The 15,395-nt window shown below is 61.8% G+C and overlaps 5 protein-coding genes across 5 annotated transcripts; 1 reads left to right on the forward strand and 4 right to left on the reverse strand.

Annotated features, from left to right (window-relative positions):
• Positions 1-235: 235 nt before the first annotated feature.
• Positions 236-1,028, reverse strand: PLICBS_000961 (uncharacterized protein; the record flags this gene model as incomplete). The annotated part of the gene is made up of 2 exons (XM_065599690.1): positions 236-850; positions 969-1,028. The coding sequence occupies 2 exons, from the start codon at positions 1,026-1,028 to the stop codon at positions 236-238; spliced, it is 675 nt and encodes a 224-aa protein (XP_065455762.1).
• Positions 1,029-1,783: 755 nt separating this feature from the next.
• Positions 1,784-3,752, reverse strand: PLICBS_000962 (uncharacterized protein; the record flags this gene model as incomplete). Its single annotated transcript, XM_018317976.2, has 4 exons — positions 1,784-1,905; positions 1,963-3,332; positions 3,396-3,469; positions 3,543-3,752. 4 exons carry the CDS (start codon positions 3,750-3,752, stop codon positions 1,784-1,786), a joined length of 1,776 nt encoding a protein of 591 aa, XP_018183501.2.
• A 2,210-nt stretch (positions 3,753-5,962) lies between these two features.
• PLICBS_000963 (pre-mRNA-splicing factor cef1) lies at positions 5,963-8,358 on the forward strand (the record flags this gene model as incomplete). The annotated part of the gene is made up of 2 exons (XM_018317975.2): positions 5,963-7,966; positions 8,026-8,358. 2 exons carry the CDS (start codon positions 5,963-5,965, stop codon positions 8,356-8,358), a joined length of 2,337 nt encoding a protein of 778 aa, XP_018183500.2.
• A 420-nt stretch (positions 8,359-8,778) lies between these two features.
• PLICBS_000964 (uncharacterized protein) lies at positions 8,779-11,341 on the reverse strand (the record flags this gene model as incomplete). Its single annotated transcript, XM_065599691.1, has 5 exons — positions 8,779-9,421; positions 9,574-9,760; positions 9,865-9,889; positions 10,037-10,335; positions 10,651-11,341. 5 exons carry the CDS (start codon positions 11,339-11,341, stop codon positions 8,779-8,781), a joined length of 1,845 nt encoding a protein of 614 aa, XP_065455763.1.
• A 1,040-nt stretch (positions 11,342-12,381) lies between these two features.
• On the reverse strand, positions 12,382-14,169 carry PLICBS_000965 (uncharacterized protein; the record flags this gene model as incomplete). The annotated part of the gene is made up of 3 exons (XM_018317973.2): positions 12,382-13,789; positions 13,875-13,892; positions 13,964-14,169. 3 exons carry the CDS (start codon positions 14,167-14,169, stop codon positions 12,382-12,384), a joined length of 1,632 nt encoding a protein of 543 aa, XP_018183498.1.
• Between the last annotated feature and the right edge of the window lie 1,226 nt (positions 14,170-15,395).

Raw genomic sequence — 15,395 nt, forward strand, 5'->3', positions numbered from 1 at the left:
TCCACAGCAGAGGGCGGCTGCATCGTGGATGACTTTATTGGCGAGGGTAGAAGGGCAACATGCCGGTAATCGAAGATGGCTGCGTCTGAGTGTTGAGTCTGTATCTCCTGCTCTCTTCTACCGACTTAGTGTATTCGTCCATTGCGGCGTCCATTGCAGCCCTCGATGACTGCAACCAAGAGCATCGCATACCATAAAACTCCAACAGCCGCATCGTGTGCCCATTTCAAGGCCATCACACCCCAGCCTTGGTCCCCGTCCCCGCCACAAACGGCGGCGGCTCAACCCCCCTCTCCTCCTCGTACATCTCCCGCAGAACCGCCCTATACCTCTCCGCCTCCTCATGCATCTGCTCCTCCGTGCGCACATTCCGCGCCACGTCCTCAATGCGCGGCATCCCCCCGCCCGGCACCGGCCTCTTCGCCGTCGCCGTCGCCACATCCCACAGCGCGCCGCCCACGTTCCCCTCCTCGCCCGCCATGCGCACGTAAATCTCATCCATGGCGTCCCCCAGGTCGCCCCTCGTCCGCGGGATGACGTGCACGTGCACGTGCGGCACCGTCTGCCCGGAGTCCGGCCCGTCCTGCACCGCCACGGTGAAGCTCCCCGCCGACGGCTCCGCGGGCTTCGCGGGCTTGCCCTTGTCCCCGCCGCCTGCGTCCGGGTCTGTAAAGTAGACGCGCGCGAGGACCCGCTGCATGAGCTGCACCGTCGTAAACAGGTCTGCCGTCTCTGCGGGGGAGAGCTCCGTCAGGCGCCGGTGCGGGGCGAGGGGGCACACGAGGACGTGCCCGGGCACGATGGGCTTGAGGTTGACGAGCGCGAAGGAGAGTGGCGTGACGCAAAAGACCTGCGCGTAGCCTGGTCAGCAGCCGCCGCGGTGTGGTGTCGCAACGAGCGAGGACTTTTCGTCACTCGCGGACATGGAGCTGCTACACTCCTCAGTCCTAGGAGCCCGGCAAACTCACCTGCTTCGTAACCACAAAGGGCCCGAACCTGACCTCCTTTACGTCCGGCGCCGAAGACATGGCGGCGGCGCTCGCTATCGCAAATGATGAAACAGGTAATACAGGTCGGGATCTAGCGAGGAGGAATGGTGGTTTATGAATTGAATGCGGAAAGGAGGCAGCTCTCGTGGCGGCTCTTGTGCGCAACCTGGCGGCGAGCATGCTCCGATGGATCGACCGACTGCGTGCCGCCCCTCGTTCCTCTTATACGACACCGAGCGGGAAGCGAACCCGCCAAAAATATGTCAGAAAACAGTATGAGGTAGTGAGGCTGAGTGTGGTACCTGGAGCTGCCTGGAGCTGCCTTGGGTGCTGTCGGCCAGAGAGGGACGGGAGGAAGGACGTCAGCGAGGAGGGAGGGTGTGGCGCCGGCACACGTCACTGGGCGCCCGCTCGGTGGACGGGTCAATTCTGGGCGGTTCAATCAATCAGTTACGCCCACATTGGGATGGAAGCACCACCATTCGCAGCTTCGCGCAGAGCCACAACCACGAATCCTCGGCACGAATGTTTCATATACGACTTCTTATTCGTCCGCTACTTTTTGCAAGAGGCGGATGCCATATATGAGCCGGGGTGACTCTCCGTCTGGCATGACAGCCTCTGCGCGCGTCTACTAACGTCACTCCTCTTCCTCCGGTCCTACATGGCCCTCAAAGGTATCCCTAATCCAGCAACACATCGCTGCAGACTCCCAAACTCCACGAATGCCCAAAAAATGCGACAAAAAGAGATGCATCTACCCTACCGAAGGGGTACTTGGAGCGCGCAGCGCCTCACTGGACACGCAGCTGGTCCTCCTCGTCTACGGTTCGAACATTGGCGTCGGTGCTCCGCCCCTGTTGCGCATCCAGCAGAGGCGCGCGCTCACCCTCGGCGCGCTCTTCTTCCCAATGAACTATTACGCGGTATCAGCAGGGGCGTCGCAATATCAGATGCAGCGAATGCAACTTACTGTGCGTCTTGATCAGGAAACTTGACAGGAACGCAATCACAAACAAGCTGCCGAGCGCGACGAAAATGGCCTGAGGAAACGTCTCCACGGTGGCGGCATAGATGCCGTTGAACAGGACCGGCCCGACGACTCTCGCAAGGGCATGCAGCATCCCGATAGCACCGAGAATCTTTCCAACGCGGTCTTGCGGCACATGCTTGGTGATGACGGCCTGGGTCGTGGCACTGCCCAGACCACCCAGGGCCGTCATCATGCCGCTGCCGAAGAAGAGGGCCTCGGACCGCGTAAACACGTAGCCAGCGCAGCCCAAAATCTCCGAGAAGAGCGCGATTCGAAGGATCCAGGTGTCCAAGTGATCAGCGCCGTTGTTCTTGTCCTCGGGCGTGACACCCAAGAGCTTCCGTCGCCGGGCCGCGGGGCGCACGCGCCCAAAGTAGTTGACGACAGGAAAGATGCCCATGAGAACGACGACGCGCACCATGGATATGGCCGAGACGAAACGGGAAGTTTCAAACGTGCCCCAGTTAAACATGTACTCGCTGTACAGCACAATGCACGACCCAGCGGCGAAGGCGCCTCCAAGGATGCAGGCGTCGCAGATGGCGAGCGCAACCAGATTCAGGCGAAGCTTGGTTGAAGTGCCGGGCCCCGTCGGCCAAAGGATCCGAAGTGGCTCGAAAGGGTTCGAAGACTGAATTGTCGACAGCCAGGATCCCACGTGCAGAGCGCGCGCCTCCTTCTCCTTGCGATGGGCCTCTCGCGCCGCGAGCTGCCTCTTCTTGGAGACGGACTCGGGGATCACGAAGCCAGCGAACAGCATGAAGAAGGTGTGGCAGCCGAGGACGACGTAGAAGATGGCGAGGAGGCTGCCGCTCCACTTGACGAAATACCCGGCAATGAGCGGCCCAAAGGCGAGGCCCGTGAAGAGGCATGCGTGGATGTAGCCCATGGAAACGGCGCGCTTCGAGGGGGGCGTGCAGTCGCTCGTGTACGACTGGCACAGGATGCTGCCGGCGGTGAAGGATCCCGTCAAGCCGTCAAACACGGCGCCGAGGACCAGCCAGCGGTAGTTGACGGTCTCGGGGAACCTGGCGGCGAAGATGGTGATGAGCTCATTCGCGAGCCCGCCGCAGGACGCGAGGGCGAGCAGGCGTCGCCTTCCGTACCTGTCGGACAGGTGGCCGAGCTTGGGGGCGATGATGGCGCTCAAGCCGCCCGTGACGAAGTTGAGGACGAGGATGAAGGTCGCGGCATGCTTCTGGACCTCGGGGATGCGGCACTGCGGGTTATCGCTGCCCAGAACGATGGGGTGCTTTGGGTCGATGAGGGTCTTGTCGGCAAAGTATTGCTTGCAGACGAGGTCCAGAATCCTGCATCGACGGGTCAACATTCAGATCATGAGTGGAGCCGAGGCCGAGAGGATGGCCACTCACAGGTTAAGCTTGGGGACAATGACACCGCCAAAGGCCAAAGTGAAGACGGCAAAGGGAAACAGCAGCCAGAATACCTGCGTCAGTGTCTGCGTCAGTCGCCGTTGTGCACCGATGGTAGAGTTTGCCCGCGCAGGGGAAGCTGCATACAGAAGGCGTGCGCCACCAAGGAAGACCCTCAAAGTCGTCGAACCCGCTCCAGCTGCTCTTGCGACCGTTGCCGTTGGCGCCGGCGCCGCTCGCCTCTTCGGTACCGGCGCTCAACAACGTGGTCGACTCGGTCGTATCATCGTCTAAGCTGTATGGCCAGGTCGATACAGGTCGGGGCTCGGCGCCCTCGACGGAGCGACGGCGCGCCATGGTCGCGAATGAAGCGCTTGGTCGACAGGAGAACGCGCCGCCGCGGACGCAGAGGTGTCAATTGCGCAGGCAAGGGCGCTATGATATAGCGCAGGGTTCGCGCTCGGCCTCAGGACTGGCCAGCGTCTCGCCGTGTTGGTCGAGACGGCGGGGATCTTGGTGCAATGTGACGACGTGCGTCCGATCCCATGTCTCGTCGCACAATAGGCCGAACAAGAGGGGCTTGGTGGTACGCTTCGACGGGAGCTTTGTGGCACATACGGGTTATATGACCTGGAGCAAGAGCAGAGCAGAGTCTGACAAGTGGGAAGAGAAGCAAAACAAGCAGAGGATGGAATGGAGGGCCGACGATGATAAGTGGCCGACGTCTGGCAGGAAAGGGAAGGTCTAGCATCAACGGGATCCATGCAACACGCAACGGAGCAGGGAGCCGAGGCGCCACGCGAGCACCTTGGCGGGGAGGGGGCCAGTTTGATCGGGCTAGCGAGACGCTAAAAGGCCGTCCCAACAGTGGCTGCTTGGGCCATTTGCCAGTGGCAGTTTGGGCTGCAGCGACGGACCTGACCCGGCAGAACGGGGCGGGACTGGACTGGGAGGGCGTGCGACGCCCACGACACAATGAACGTATTATGACCGCCTACATACATTCGTACCTCACCACGGTGGCCTTTTTTTGTCTTGTCTGCGCTGTCCACGAGCCAAGGGGGGTGGCCGTGCCAGAAGACGGACGGACGTGTCACCTAGAAACGGCGATCAACCAGAGCCCAAACCTGCCTGCTGCTGCTGCTGCTGTCGCCGCCGCTGCATCCATCCATGTTCGCTGGTACCGTACCAGCAAAACAGGGCTTGGGGTTCCGCTGTCTGGCCGAATCCCGAATCCCCAGAGTGCACGCGCGGACCAAAGCCTCCCAGCCCATGCCACTTGGCTCTGCCAGCGAATCGATGACGCGGGCGTCGTGGGTTGGGGAGCGCCAGCACCAGCCCGCTCAAGGTGCTGATGGGCGCCCACGGGGGGGCCGCTGGGGCCGCGCGCGCGCTGATTGCTAATCGTTGGAAGTTCGGCCCAGATCCCAGCGGTCCGTTCCTGACGGCGGCGCGCCCACCCACACCCACGGGCCACACACACCTATCACTGGCCTGGCAATGGATGGATAATAAACCTGTACCCAGCGGACTTTGCGGAGAATCGTCGCCCACGTCTTCCGACAGGCTTGCACGCGCGGAAGCATGGAGGAGGACCCCGTCTCTCCCCTCCCCCCTCCAGCCCTGTCGCTGCAAGGTGAAAACCTTCTTTTGCGGCGTCGGGTACGGTACACATCACCCCCAACGGAAATGGGAGCTGATTGTCAAGATATTGGTGCTTGAATGCGGGGAAAACGAGGACGACGACGTCGGCTTTTGACGACGAGTGAGTGAGTGAGTGAGTGCATGAGTGTGAGTGAGTGAATGCATGTCGTCACTGGCTGTGGCTGGAAACCGTCCCTGGACCTCCGCAGGTGTGGTCGTGTTGCCTCGAAATGGCTGGCTCGATGCATGGCCGCGTCGCACGTACCTGGCATGCATGATAAGAGCGAAAAGCGAGATGTCGTCTTCATTGGGTTGTCGCGGCGTACCTACATCCGGTGCTCTGCAGGTGTCGGCTCGAATCAGCTTCGCGCTGTGGCAACACAGACTGCCTGCTGACTGGAGGCATGGCTTATGCATGAGAGCTGTGGCTCAGTATCACAACTTGTACGAGGCACCTCAAGATTGTGACATTTTCATGCCTAGGTGGCTTTAGGGGGAAGAGTTCTGAGATGCTTTTCGTGAATAGCCTGGCGCGATAGCTGCACGGGTGCTATCACCAGCAGCAGCGCGAAAGCTCCGTACCTACATAATAAGGTGCCGGCTTATGCTTTTGGCGGCGGGTTGAGCTCCGGGCTTCAAGGGAGCAGCAGAACTCACTGAAGGCCGTGCCTGTGGGGGTGGCGGATCCACTAGCGTGATTGCTGCAGCAGCACCTCAGCCCGTCGTCCCCCAGCACGCGCCACAGCAGTGGCTACCTATCCAAAACGCCACAGCATGCATGACTCAGCAGTCCTCCAATTTCAGCCTCGCTGGACATTTTCCATTGTCGCGTTTCTCTCGCCAGACGTCACGGCAGCCGCGCACTGCCCACCTGCCCCGACCCGTCCTCGCCCTCGTCGCGCCCGCGCCCGCCAGCCGCCATCATGCCTGTCGTCAAGGGAGGAGTGTGGACCAACATCGAGGACGAGATCCTCAAGGCCTCCGTCTCCAAGTATGGCCTCAACCAGTGGGCGCGCGTGTCCTCGCTGCTGGCCCGCAAGACGCCCAAGCAGTGCAAGGCCCGCTGGAACGAATGGCTCGACCCCAGCATCAAGAAGATCGAATGGAGCAAGGAGGAGGATGAGAAGCTGCTCCATCTCGCCAAGATTATGCCCACGCAATGGCGCACGATCGCCCCCATTGTCGGCCGCACCGCCAACCAGTGCCTCGAGCGCTACCAGAAGCTCCTCGACGAAGCCGAAGCCCGCGAATCCTCCGGCTTTGGCCTCACCGGGCCCGAGGGCGGAGAGACGCAAGCTCCAAGCGCCGATGACGTGAGGAGGCTGCGACCCGGCGAGCTGGACCCGGACCCCGAGACGAAGCCCGCCCGCCCCGACACGGTCGACCTCGACGAGGATGAGAAGGAAATGCTGAGCGAGGCTCGTGCCCGCTTGGCCAATACCCAGGGAAAGAAGGCCAAGAGAAAAGCGCGAGAGCGTCAGCAAGAAGAGTCGCGCCGCTTGGCCTCGCTGCAGAAGCGGCGAGAGCTCAAGACCGCCGGCATCAACATCAAGGTCACGACGCGCAAGAAGGGCGAGATGGACTACAACGCCGACATCCCCTTCGAGAAGAAGGCCGCCCCCGGATTCTACGACACGTCCGATGAGTTGACCCGCAACGAGCTCCAGCGCCAGGCGTTTGATCCCCGGAAGCAACAGCTGGCGACAAAGCGAAAGGGCGACGGCGACGAAGACAACGACCGCAAGCGGAGGAAGAACGAAAAGGACGGCATGTCAGAGTCCCAGAAGGCTGCCATAAAGGCCGGTCAGATGCAGAAACTGCGCGAGGCCGAGCAAAACAGCAAGCGCCGAGCTCTGAACTTGCCCGCCCCGCAGATCAGCGAGGGAGAGTTGGAGGACATTGTCAAGATGGGCAAGATGGGAGAAGCGGCCAACACCATGGCGAGAGAGAGCGATAATGACGCAACAAGGGGCTTTGTCAACGACTATTCGACGGTCAATAGCAGCGCCCCGATCCGGACACCGAAAGCACCCGCGCAAGAAGATCACATCGCCAACGAGATTCGGAATATAAGGGCCCTCAACGAGACCAAGTCGGCGCTCCTGGGTGGCGAGAACACGCCGCTACACGAAGGAGCAGCCTCCACCGGCTTTGACGGCATCGCGCCGAGAAAACAAACGGCGGCGACGCCGAACCCGATGGCAACACCTCTGAGAGCAGGCGGCGTTGGTGCCACGCCGGGCCGGCCGGGACAGACGCCTATGCGGACGCCGCGCGACACGTTTGCGCTGAACAGGGAGGACGGCATGTCCATGGTGTCGGCCACCCCGAAGGACATAAGGATGCGGGAACTGGCCGGCCGCAACGAGCTCCGAGCAGGGCTTGCCTCGCTCCCGAAACCAAAGGATACCGAGTGGGAGTTTGAAATTCCGGACGAGCAACAGGAGGCGGCCATGACGGAGGAGGCTCGGCAGGAGGACGCTGCTGAGCGAGACCGGAGGGAGCGCGAGCGCAAGGCCGCTGAGGAAGAGCTTGAGCGCAGGCGCAGGACTCAGGTCATGCAGCGCAACCTCCCCCGGCCGACCACCGTCGACGTGAACAGTCTGCTGAAGCGGGCCGAGCAGGAGTCTGATCCGGCCGAAGCCCTCATCGCCAAGGAAATGGCAGCCCTCATGGCCAACGATGCGGCCAAGTACCCGCTACCCGGATCCAAGATGAACGGCTCAGCGCCGACGATGGACCACATCGACGATGAGGCGCTCGCCAATGCCCGTCTGCTCATCTTATCTGAGACGAAGTCGCTCCCCAGCCGGGAGAAGATCCAGACATATTTTGAGAGTCGGGCAAAGGATTCGACACTGCTTGGCCTCGGGTGCTACAGTGAAGACCCAGCGGAGCAGGAGGCCGCGATGCGCGCCGGCTTTGATGTAAGCCCCCAATACCGTCGTCCGTTTTCCTACGATCATCTTTGCTAACGATGTTTCAGGCTGTACAAGACACCATCATGGCCTCGGCCGAGCAAGGTGCCAAGCTGGAAAAGAAGCTCGGCCTCCACCTCGGCGGGTACATGAAGCGGCAAAAGATGCTCACGGACAAGCTCAACGGCGCCTCGGACGCGCTCGACAAGGCGCGCAACGCCCTCGGCGCGTTCAACACGCTCGCCATCTCGGAAGACGTGGCCATCGACAGGCGGCTCGCGGCCCTCAGGGAAGAGGTGGGCTTCGTCAGCCGGCGCGAGAGAGAGGCGCAGGAGGAGTTTAGGAAGGTTCGGGATGAGTTGGAGGCGCTGCGGGCGCGCAGCGTCAACGGCCATCACTAAGCTGGTTTGCGGGGATTATCAGCGGCGAGCTTGCCTTGCCTGTTCATGGGACCAGGCGGCTCCCCCAGTCATGCGTGTACTATTTAGCGGGGAATGAAGCAACCATGCTCGGGACACGAGCAGGTGAAGTTTAGGAAGGTTGGGTATGCATTGGAGGCGCTACGGGCGGGCAATGTCAAAGGCCATCACTAAATTGGTTTCTGGATCAGATCAGCCGTGAGCTTGCCTTGCCTGTTCATGAGAGATCTGGCGGCTCTAATTATGCGTGTACTTTATATTGGCGGGAACGGAGCAAGAATGCTCAGGACTTGCGCATCCGCGAGACGAATGTCAACCATAGGGGCACACAACCGTTGGCCATCCGAACCATGCTACTACATATGCACGCTCCGTCAAGACCTGGCATAGTCAACACGCACGTTACTTTGCATGTTTCCTGAACGCAAGTCGGGGCAGCTTGGCGGGCACAATGAGCAGGTAGTTGACAACAGCCAGACCGATGCAGCAGACGAACGTGAGCCTCAGAGCCTCGTCGTAGCTGCGAACGACCTGCTCCCGGTACGGCTCCTCGAGCTGGGCAATAGCCTCGACAGACGCCCTGACGCGGGCAATCACGCTCTCCCTCTGCGGGCCCCGGACATTCACACCGAGGTAATGCACGAGCGCATTCTGCACGACGAGGCTGCTCGCCGACACGCCGAGGACCATGCCGAGGCTGCGCCACAGGATGAGGGTGCTGGTGACGACGGCCTGCTCGGCCTGCGACGAGCACGCGAGGATGGCGAGGAAGGTGCCGGGGAACTGGAAGCCCTGGCCGAGCGACGAGGGGACGAGGACGAGCAGATACGTGGCAGCGGAGAGGTCGCGGCGGAGGAGGCACAGGCACGCGGTGCCGGCGACCTGCAGGGCGGCGCCGAGCGTCAGCGGCCACTTGAGGCGCCGCGTCCAGGTGATGGCGAAGCCGGTGCTGGCGCCGGCGACGGAGGAGATGAGCGAGGGGAGGACGAGGCGCAGGCCGGACGAGGTGGCGCTGGTGAGGAGGACGGCCTGGAAGTAGAGGGGTCTACAAAGTACGCACAGTTAGCCGTTCGCCCCTATTCACACTCAAAAGGCATCACGCACAGAAAACCAGGCACTCCTGGCGACGCAGTTAAACCATCATGACGAGCAACAACAAAGGGGTAACAATACAAGAGATGGGGAGCCAAGGCTTACATGTTGAAGAAGATGGAGTTGGAAATCATGGCGGCGAGAAAGTTGGAAAAGATGAGGTTGGAGCGCGGCGCGTGGCGGATCAGGCGCAGGGGCATGATGGGCCGCCGGACGCGCGCCTCGACGAGCAGGAAGACGGGGAAGCAGATGGCGAAGACGGTGAGGGACGCGACGACGAAGGGGTGCGACCCTGTGAGGTGTCAGTAGAGCGTCATGATGGAGCCGGTGAGTACGACAGGACAAAGGCATGGAGAGACAAGGCGGGGAACTTGGTAGGGAGGTAGATGGACTTACACGCAAGGACGTTGCCTCCGAGGTTCTATTTCCCAAACAGCGTCAGCATCTACATCCATGGTACGAACTTCAGGGACAAGAATAGAGCGATAGAGGCACGAGAGACGGCTCCGAGATGCTCATACAGCCGTCCTTCCATCTTCCCAGAGGCAAGGGTTCCAACGGCACTCACCAGGCCCAAGATGAGAAACGATATCGCCCCCGTCAGGAGCAGCGACCCGCGGGCGTCAAACTCGCGCAGCGCCGCCCACACGCCCTTGCGCTCGCGCCCGCACTCGACGACGCCCAGGTCCGCCGGGATCGCCACGGCCGAGACGCCGATGCAGAGGAGCAGCGGCGGGATCTGCACGCCAAACTCCCACCGCCAGCCGAGCGCCTCGGCCATGGCGCCGCCGAGCGCGGAGCCCAGCGCGGAGCCGACGCCGAAGGTGACGTTGATGAAGGACTGGTACGCGCCGCGGCGTCTGTACACTCATGCCATTAGCAGATGTTGCTGTGCGGTTGGGGACGTATGTGTTGAAGTAGTTGTCACGGGAAAGGGGTTGGACCAGAAGGACTGGATGAGAGAAGGGGCGAGGAAGGGGGGGGATAGGGGGTGGTGATACGAAGGGGCAGCAGGCATGGCTCTGGCGACAAACAAACAAACAGAGTAGAACAGAACAAAAACGCACTCTATCGGCACCAAATCACTCGTGATGATACTCCCCAATGTCATCGCCCCCCCAGCCCCCAACCCACACAGCGCCCTCCCCACGATAAAGCTCTCGATGCTGCCCGCCGCCGCACACCACGCCGTCGCCAGTGCAAACACGGCGTTGCACCCGAGGAAGAGCGGCTTGCGGCCCACGGCGTCGGACAGGCGGCCCAGCAGCGGCTGGAAGGCCGTCGAGGTGAGCAGAAAGGCCGTCGACAGCCACGACGCCGAGTTGGCGGCCCCGAAGTAGGACGTGATGACGGGGTGCGACGACGCCATGATGGTGCCGTCGAAGCAGCCGATGAATTGCGAGAGGAGCAGCTGCGAGAAGATGAACCAGAAGCGGCCGGGTGAGACGCCGTTGAGGTATGGCGGTGGCGGACCTTCGTCACTGTCGTTGGTGGTGTCGTTATCGTGGCCGTTTACGTGGTTCTTGCTGAGTGTCGGCTCCGGAGAGAGGGAGCTGTCCCTGGGCGGCAGAAGCGGCGACGTCTCGGTATGCCGTTCTTCACGGTCCATCTCATCGTGATCCTCCTCGTCTATATCAAAACCACCACCACCACCCAGCGTGCTTTGATCTCCCTCGCTGCTGTCCCGCCCAGACTGGCCCGACGCGACCGGCCGCAAAACGGCAACGACATCACACGGCTCCGGCTCCAGCACCGGCCCCGACGTGGGCAGCGACCGCGACAGCTGGCCCAGCGCATCGCCGTCCACCTCTTCACGGCCCTCGCTGCCCGACCCTGCGGCGGCCGCGGCGTGCGAACGGCGCCCAAACCCCATGCTTCTCGACAAGACGTCGTCGTCCGTTTCGGAATCCCCCCGCGTCGTGGGCCCGTTGCCGCCTCTCGACTTAGTAGTGGTAGTAGTAGTAGTCGTAACAGGCATGCTCCCGCGTCGGAGGAAGTCGTCGTTGCTTCTCCCCCTCGTTGTTCCAAGAGAGGCAGCGGAAGGGAGGGTGAGAGAGCGCGTGTGCGCAGGGGACTGGAGGGTGTCGTTGGGCTGCTTTCACGGGGAGAAGGCATCCCGAGAACGGGAGTTACACGAGGAAGGAGCGAAGGAAGCACCGCCACCGCCGTTGCCAACCACAACCACCACACACAAACTATAACGAGCTCACCGGTGCACGACGACCCGCGCCGCCGCCGCCGATGTGCGTCCCGACCCCCGGAGCGACGTGCTCCCCGTCGATAAGTCTGCTCGCTACTGTCTGTCTGTCTGTCTGTCTGTCGACCACCTGCACATTGCCTGATCCACCCGCCCGCAGTAGTCCCACTGCGACCGACCCGGTCCCCCCGTCATCGGCCTGCGTGTCTCGGAGGACCCTTCTTGTAGAGAGGCGCAGCGCAGCGTTCATGCTGCTACGGCGGTCCGGTCACTCCACGATTTTAAACTTCTTTTCGCCGGCGGTGAGAGTCGTCTTATTCCTCATGCCAGTGTCGGCTTGCCTACAAGACGAAGAATTAGTTGACAAGCACATTCGCCATCAAGGAGCCGCACAGTAAAGTGCCGGCCACCTCCGATCACAGCAGGCCAAAAAGCCGCATAAGATGTCGCCATCTGCGCCATAGGTTCGTTATCCTGCAAAACAAGGCTGCTCTACATCATGCCAGACCCGACACCACGGGTAGACCTAGGTCGTCCCAATCCAATTCAATCCAATCCAATCCACCAGGCGCGTCCCGCCGTGGCCCTCAACGTTGACCCCGCCTCCGTCGTACGTCCGAGGTTGGACAACAGGAAGCAGCCCGGCCCGTGACACCCGCTGCATCGACGTTGCCCGCACGTCTCCTGCTCCTCGTCGCTCGGCTTCAGCCTCAGCCTCATGTCTCCAGTTTTTTACTCGACATGGCTGCGGCCACCAGGATGCCGGCTCCTGTTATCCCTCCATCATGGCATGGGCTCAGCGCCACTCGCAAAGGCGTCTTGTCTCCAAATCGTTTCCTCATCAGCGCGTCCACAAACTGCTGGCAGTCCGCCAGGTAGTCTTGGAAGTGAACAATACAGCCGCCCGTGTAGCCGACGCCTAGCTCGGTAACTGTCGAGTCCTCCAAGGCAGACCCGTGTGCGGGAAGCTCCTCAGCCACCGTCAGTAGAGCGATTATGGCGGCCGCTATTATGCCCGCAGCCCGCAGCTCGATAGCCTTTGCAATGTGGTACAAGGCTTCCGCGAAACTCTCGGTCCACGCAAATCCCACCGGCTCCGGAAACTCCTCCTTGAGCTTCGACACGAGCGCCGCAGGCTCCAGGGGCTTAAAGTGGCTGAGAAATGTCGTCGTCAAGCTGTGTCGTTCGAGAAGCATCGACGGGAGCGTTTCAGCAGGCAAGCCCAGCGTCTCCGTCAGGTAGCTCAGCATCATCATCCGCCCCAGCTCACCCAGATACCTCCCTGCCGTCATGTATTCGAGCGGCTGGAACCCGGGCCTCTCGTTCTGAGCGCTGAGAGCGTCGTCCCAGCGGGTAATCAACCCCATTTCTCGCATGGGAGGCGCTGTGCCGTTGATGCTCCACTCTGTGTTGACGGCAATCTTGACGTCCTCGGCCTTCTCTCCAGGCAATACGCTAACCTTTTGCTGCTGCTTGTTCGGATGGAGGCTGTTCAACCTCAGTGGAACGGTGGCGTTGCTCCCGGTGCCGAGGATCAGGCCCATGGTGGCTCGACGGTGCGCCGCGCCGTCAAAGTTGAAGATGAAGGAGACCAGCGTGGACACGGAGTCGTTGGCGATGGCGGCGACACGTATTGGCGGCAGGTCCTCGGTCTTGAACTTGTTATAGCCATGCTGAAGCCGCGCGCCCAGCTCGACGTCCGGGGGTATGGCAAAACCCTTGCCCATGGAGGTTATTGTCGCCTCAGACAAGGAGTGCTGGTCGGTTGGGAAACTAAAGGTCACGCCGAGCGGTAACGGCTCGTCGCTGGGAATGTCGAACGCCTGGCGCCCTTGCGCTACGACCTCGGCAATGCACTTGCCGATCCAGAGGAACAAGCTGTCGGCGTTGTCGTTCTTCAGGTGGTTTGAAATGGGCCACGATTTCTCTAGATGGCGCCGTATGCGGCCGGACGGCTCGCCCTCCTGGTGCTGATTGCCGTTGGTCTGGCCGTTTGTCCGGCCATTGGCGTGGCCGTTGGAGTGGCCATTGCTGTCTCCGTTGACCTTGACACCGTTGACTCCGTCTTGAGACTGCTTTGCCGCGAGTAGCTCAACAAAACCTACCCTCAAGTTGGTTCCGCCACTGTTAAGATGTCAGCATGAAAGGGTTCAGAGGGGACTAATTCATCCGGCACATAAGATGAGGGACTGATAAGGCCACCGCTTACATGTCGATTGCGAGATGTCTGCAGGGATGGGTCAGCAACAAGCTTCATCTACGGAAATGACAATAGGGGTAACGCCGGTCACTGCTTACCGTCCTTGGCCATGGTCTGCGATGGGCCGCAGGATCGATTGCGAAATAGGCGTGGGGAGAAACTGCTCCTGCGACTCGGCGGCGAGATGGGCAAAGTTGTCGACGAAGCGCTGAGAAAGGGCATGGCACGTGTCCACGTCGACGTGGAAGGGCCGGAGGAAGTTGTTGAGGGCGGCCGGACCCTCGTCCGACGACGATGCCGTCATGGTGGTGCAGCGCTATCTGTCTTCCCCACGGAGTCAAGGCCGTCGACCAACAACAGCTTTAGGCGATGGCGGGGGTCCCGAGTCCGAGTCCAAGTCCTGGCGGTTGCTGCGGCAGTAGTGGTATCATTCCATGGGCGCGCCGGGATGTCGCGAGGGGTCGGGGAGGATGTCGATGTGGATGCGGATGCGGCCTGGTGCTTATATGCACGCCGTCCCGTCAGTGTCAGGCACGAGGTGCGCGCGGTCGGGGATGCAGAAACGCGGAAGCTTCCATGACATGGACCGATGCGTGGGAAGACGATCGATGGTGGGGTGGGAGGTTGCGCCCGGTGGGACGGGATTGGAGGACGCGGGCAGCCCTCAGCTCCCGGGGGGCTCCAGGGCTCCAGGGCTCCAGGGCTGCGCCTCGCACGCGGGCCTTGCGGCACCGAAGCCTGAGGTAGGTGGGTGGGCCGGCCGCCTGTAGGTTCCCGAAGCATGGACGGGGGGGGCGTCCGTCCGTTCCAGTGTTATTTTAGCAGCAGCCCCAGCACCAGTAGCACCAGCGGCGAGTACCTGTTGGAGCTTCCATACCACCTGCAGCAGGGCAAAGAGGGCAGGGGCAGGCCGGACGTGGACAGGCCACGCTGCACTGGGACTGGACGCTGGACACACGACGCCTGGACAGGGCAGGCATCAGGGGACTTGTGAGCCCGCCGGCCGTCCCACTACGGTTCGCTGGCTGCTCACCCGCCGGCCGACTTGCGGTCCCGTCCTCGATCCCCCCCCCTATACCTAGGCCCCAGCCCAGCGTCCTGCAGCCAGGGAATGGTGGGCGGGCATGGGCAGGCTAAACGGCGCTCGACGGGCCCCAAAAAAACACAAAGGCCCCCCTGGTGATGAGGCAGACTTCCATGCTCAGCGAGTCGGGGGCTGCTTCCAGGCTGCGCGGCCCAATCACACACGGCGCGCAGGGCAGGAAGGAGCTCTGGTGGGAGGCAGCTTGGCAAGGAAGGGTCGATGCAACGTGGGAGCGAGAGCGGGAAGGCGTCCATGTGGGCAGGCCAAGGTGGGGGTGGAACCGCGATTTGCTGCCCCAAATGCGCATCCCCCGTCTTTCCATGCTCACTCTCTCGGGTCGCCTGCATCAGATTCCAAGGTTCCCGGCCCTGTAGGTGCTCTATTCCCGTCGTCTCCGATGCAGATGCCATGTGCACGGATCCCCGGTTCGTCTAGGCATGAATGAC

Source organism: Purpureocillium lilacinum (genome assembly GCF_023168085.1).
Source record: "Purpureocillium lilacinum CBS 284.36 DNA, scaffold_1, whole genome shotgun sequence".
Classification (NCBI taxonomy): domain Eukaryota; kingdom Fungi; phylum Ascomycota; class Sordariomycetes; order Hypocreales; family Ophiocordycipitaceae; genus Purpureocillium; species Purpureocillium lilacinum.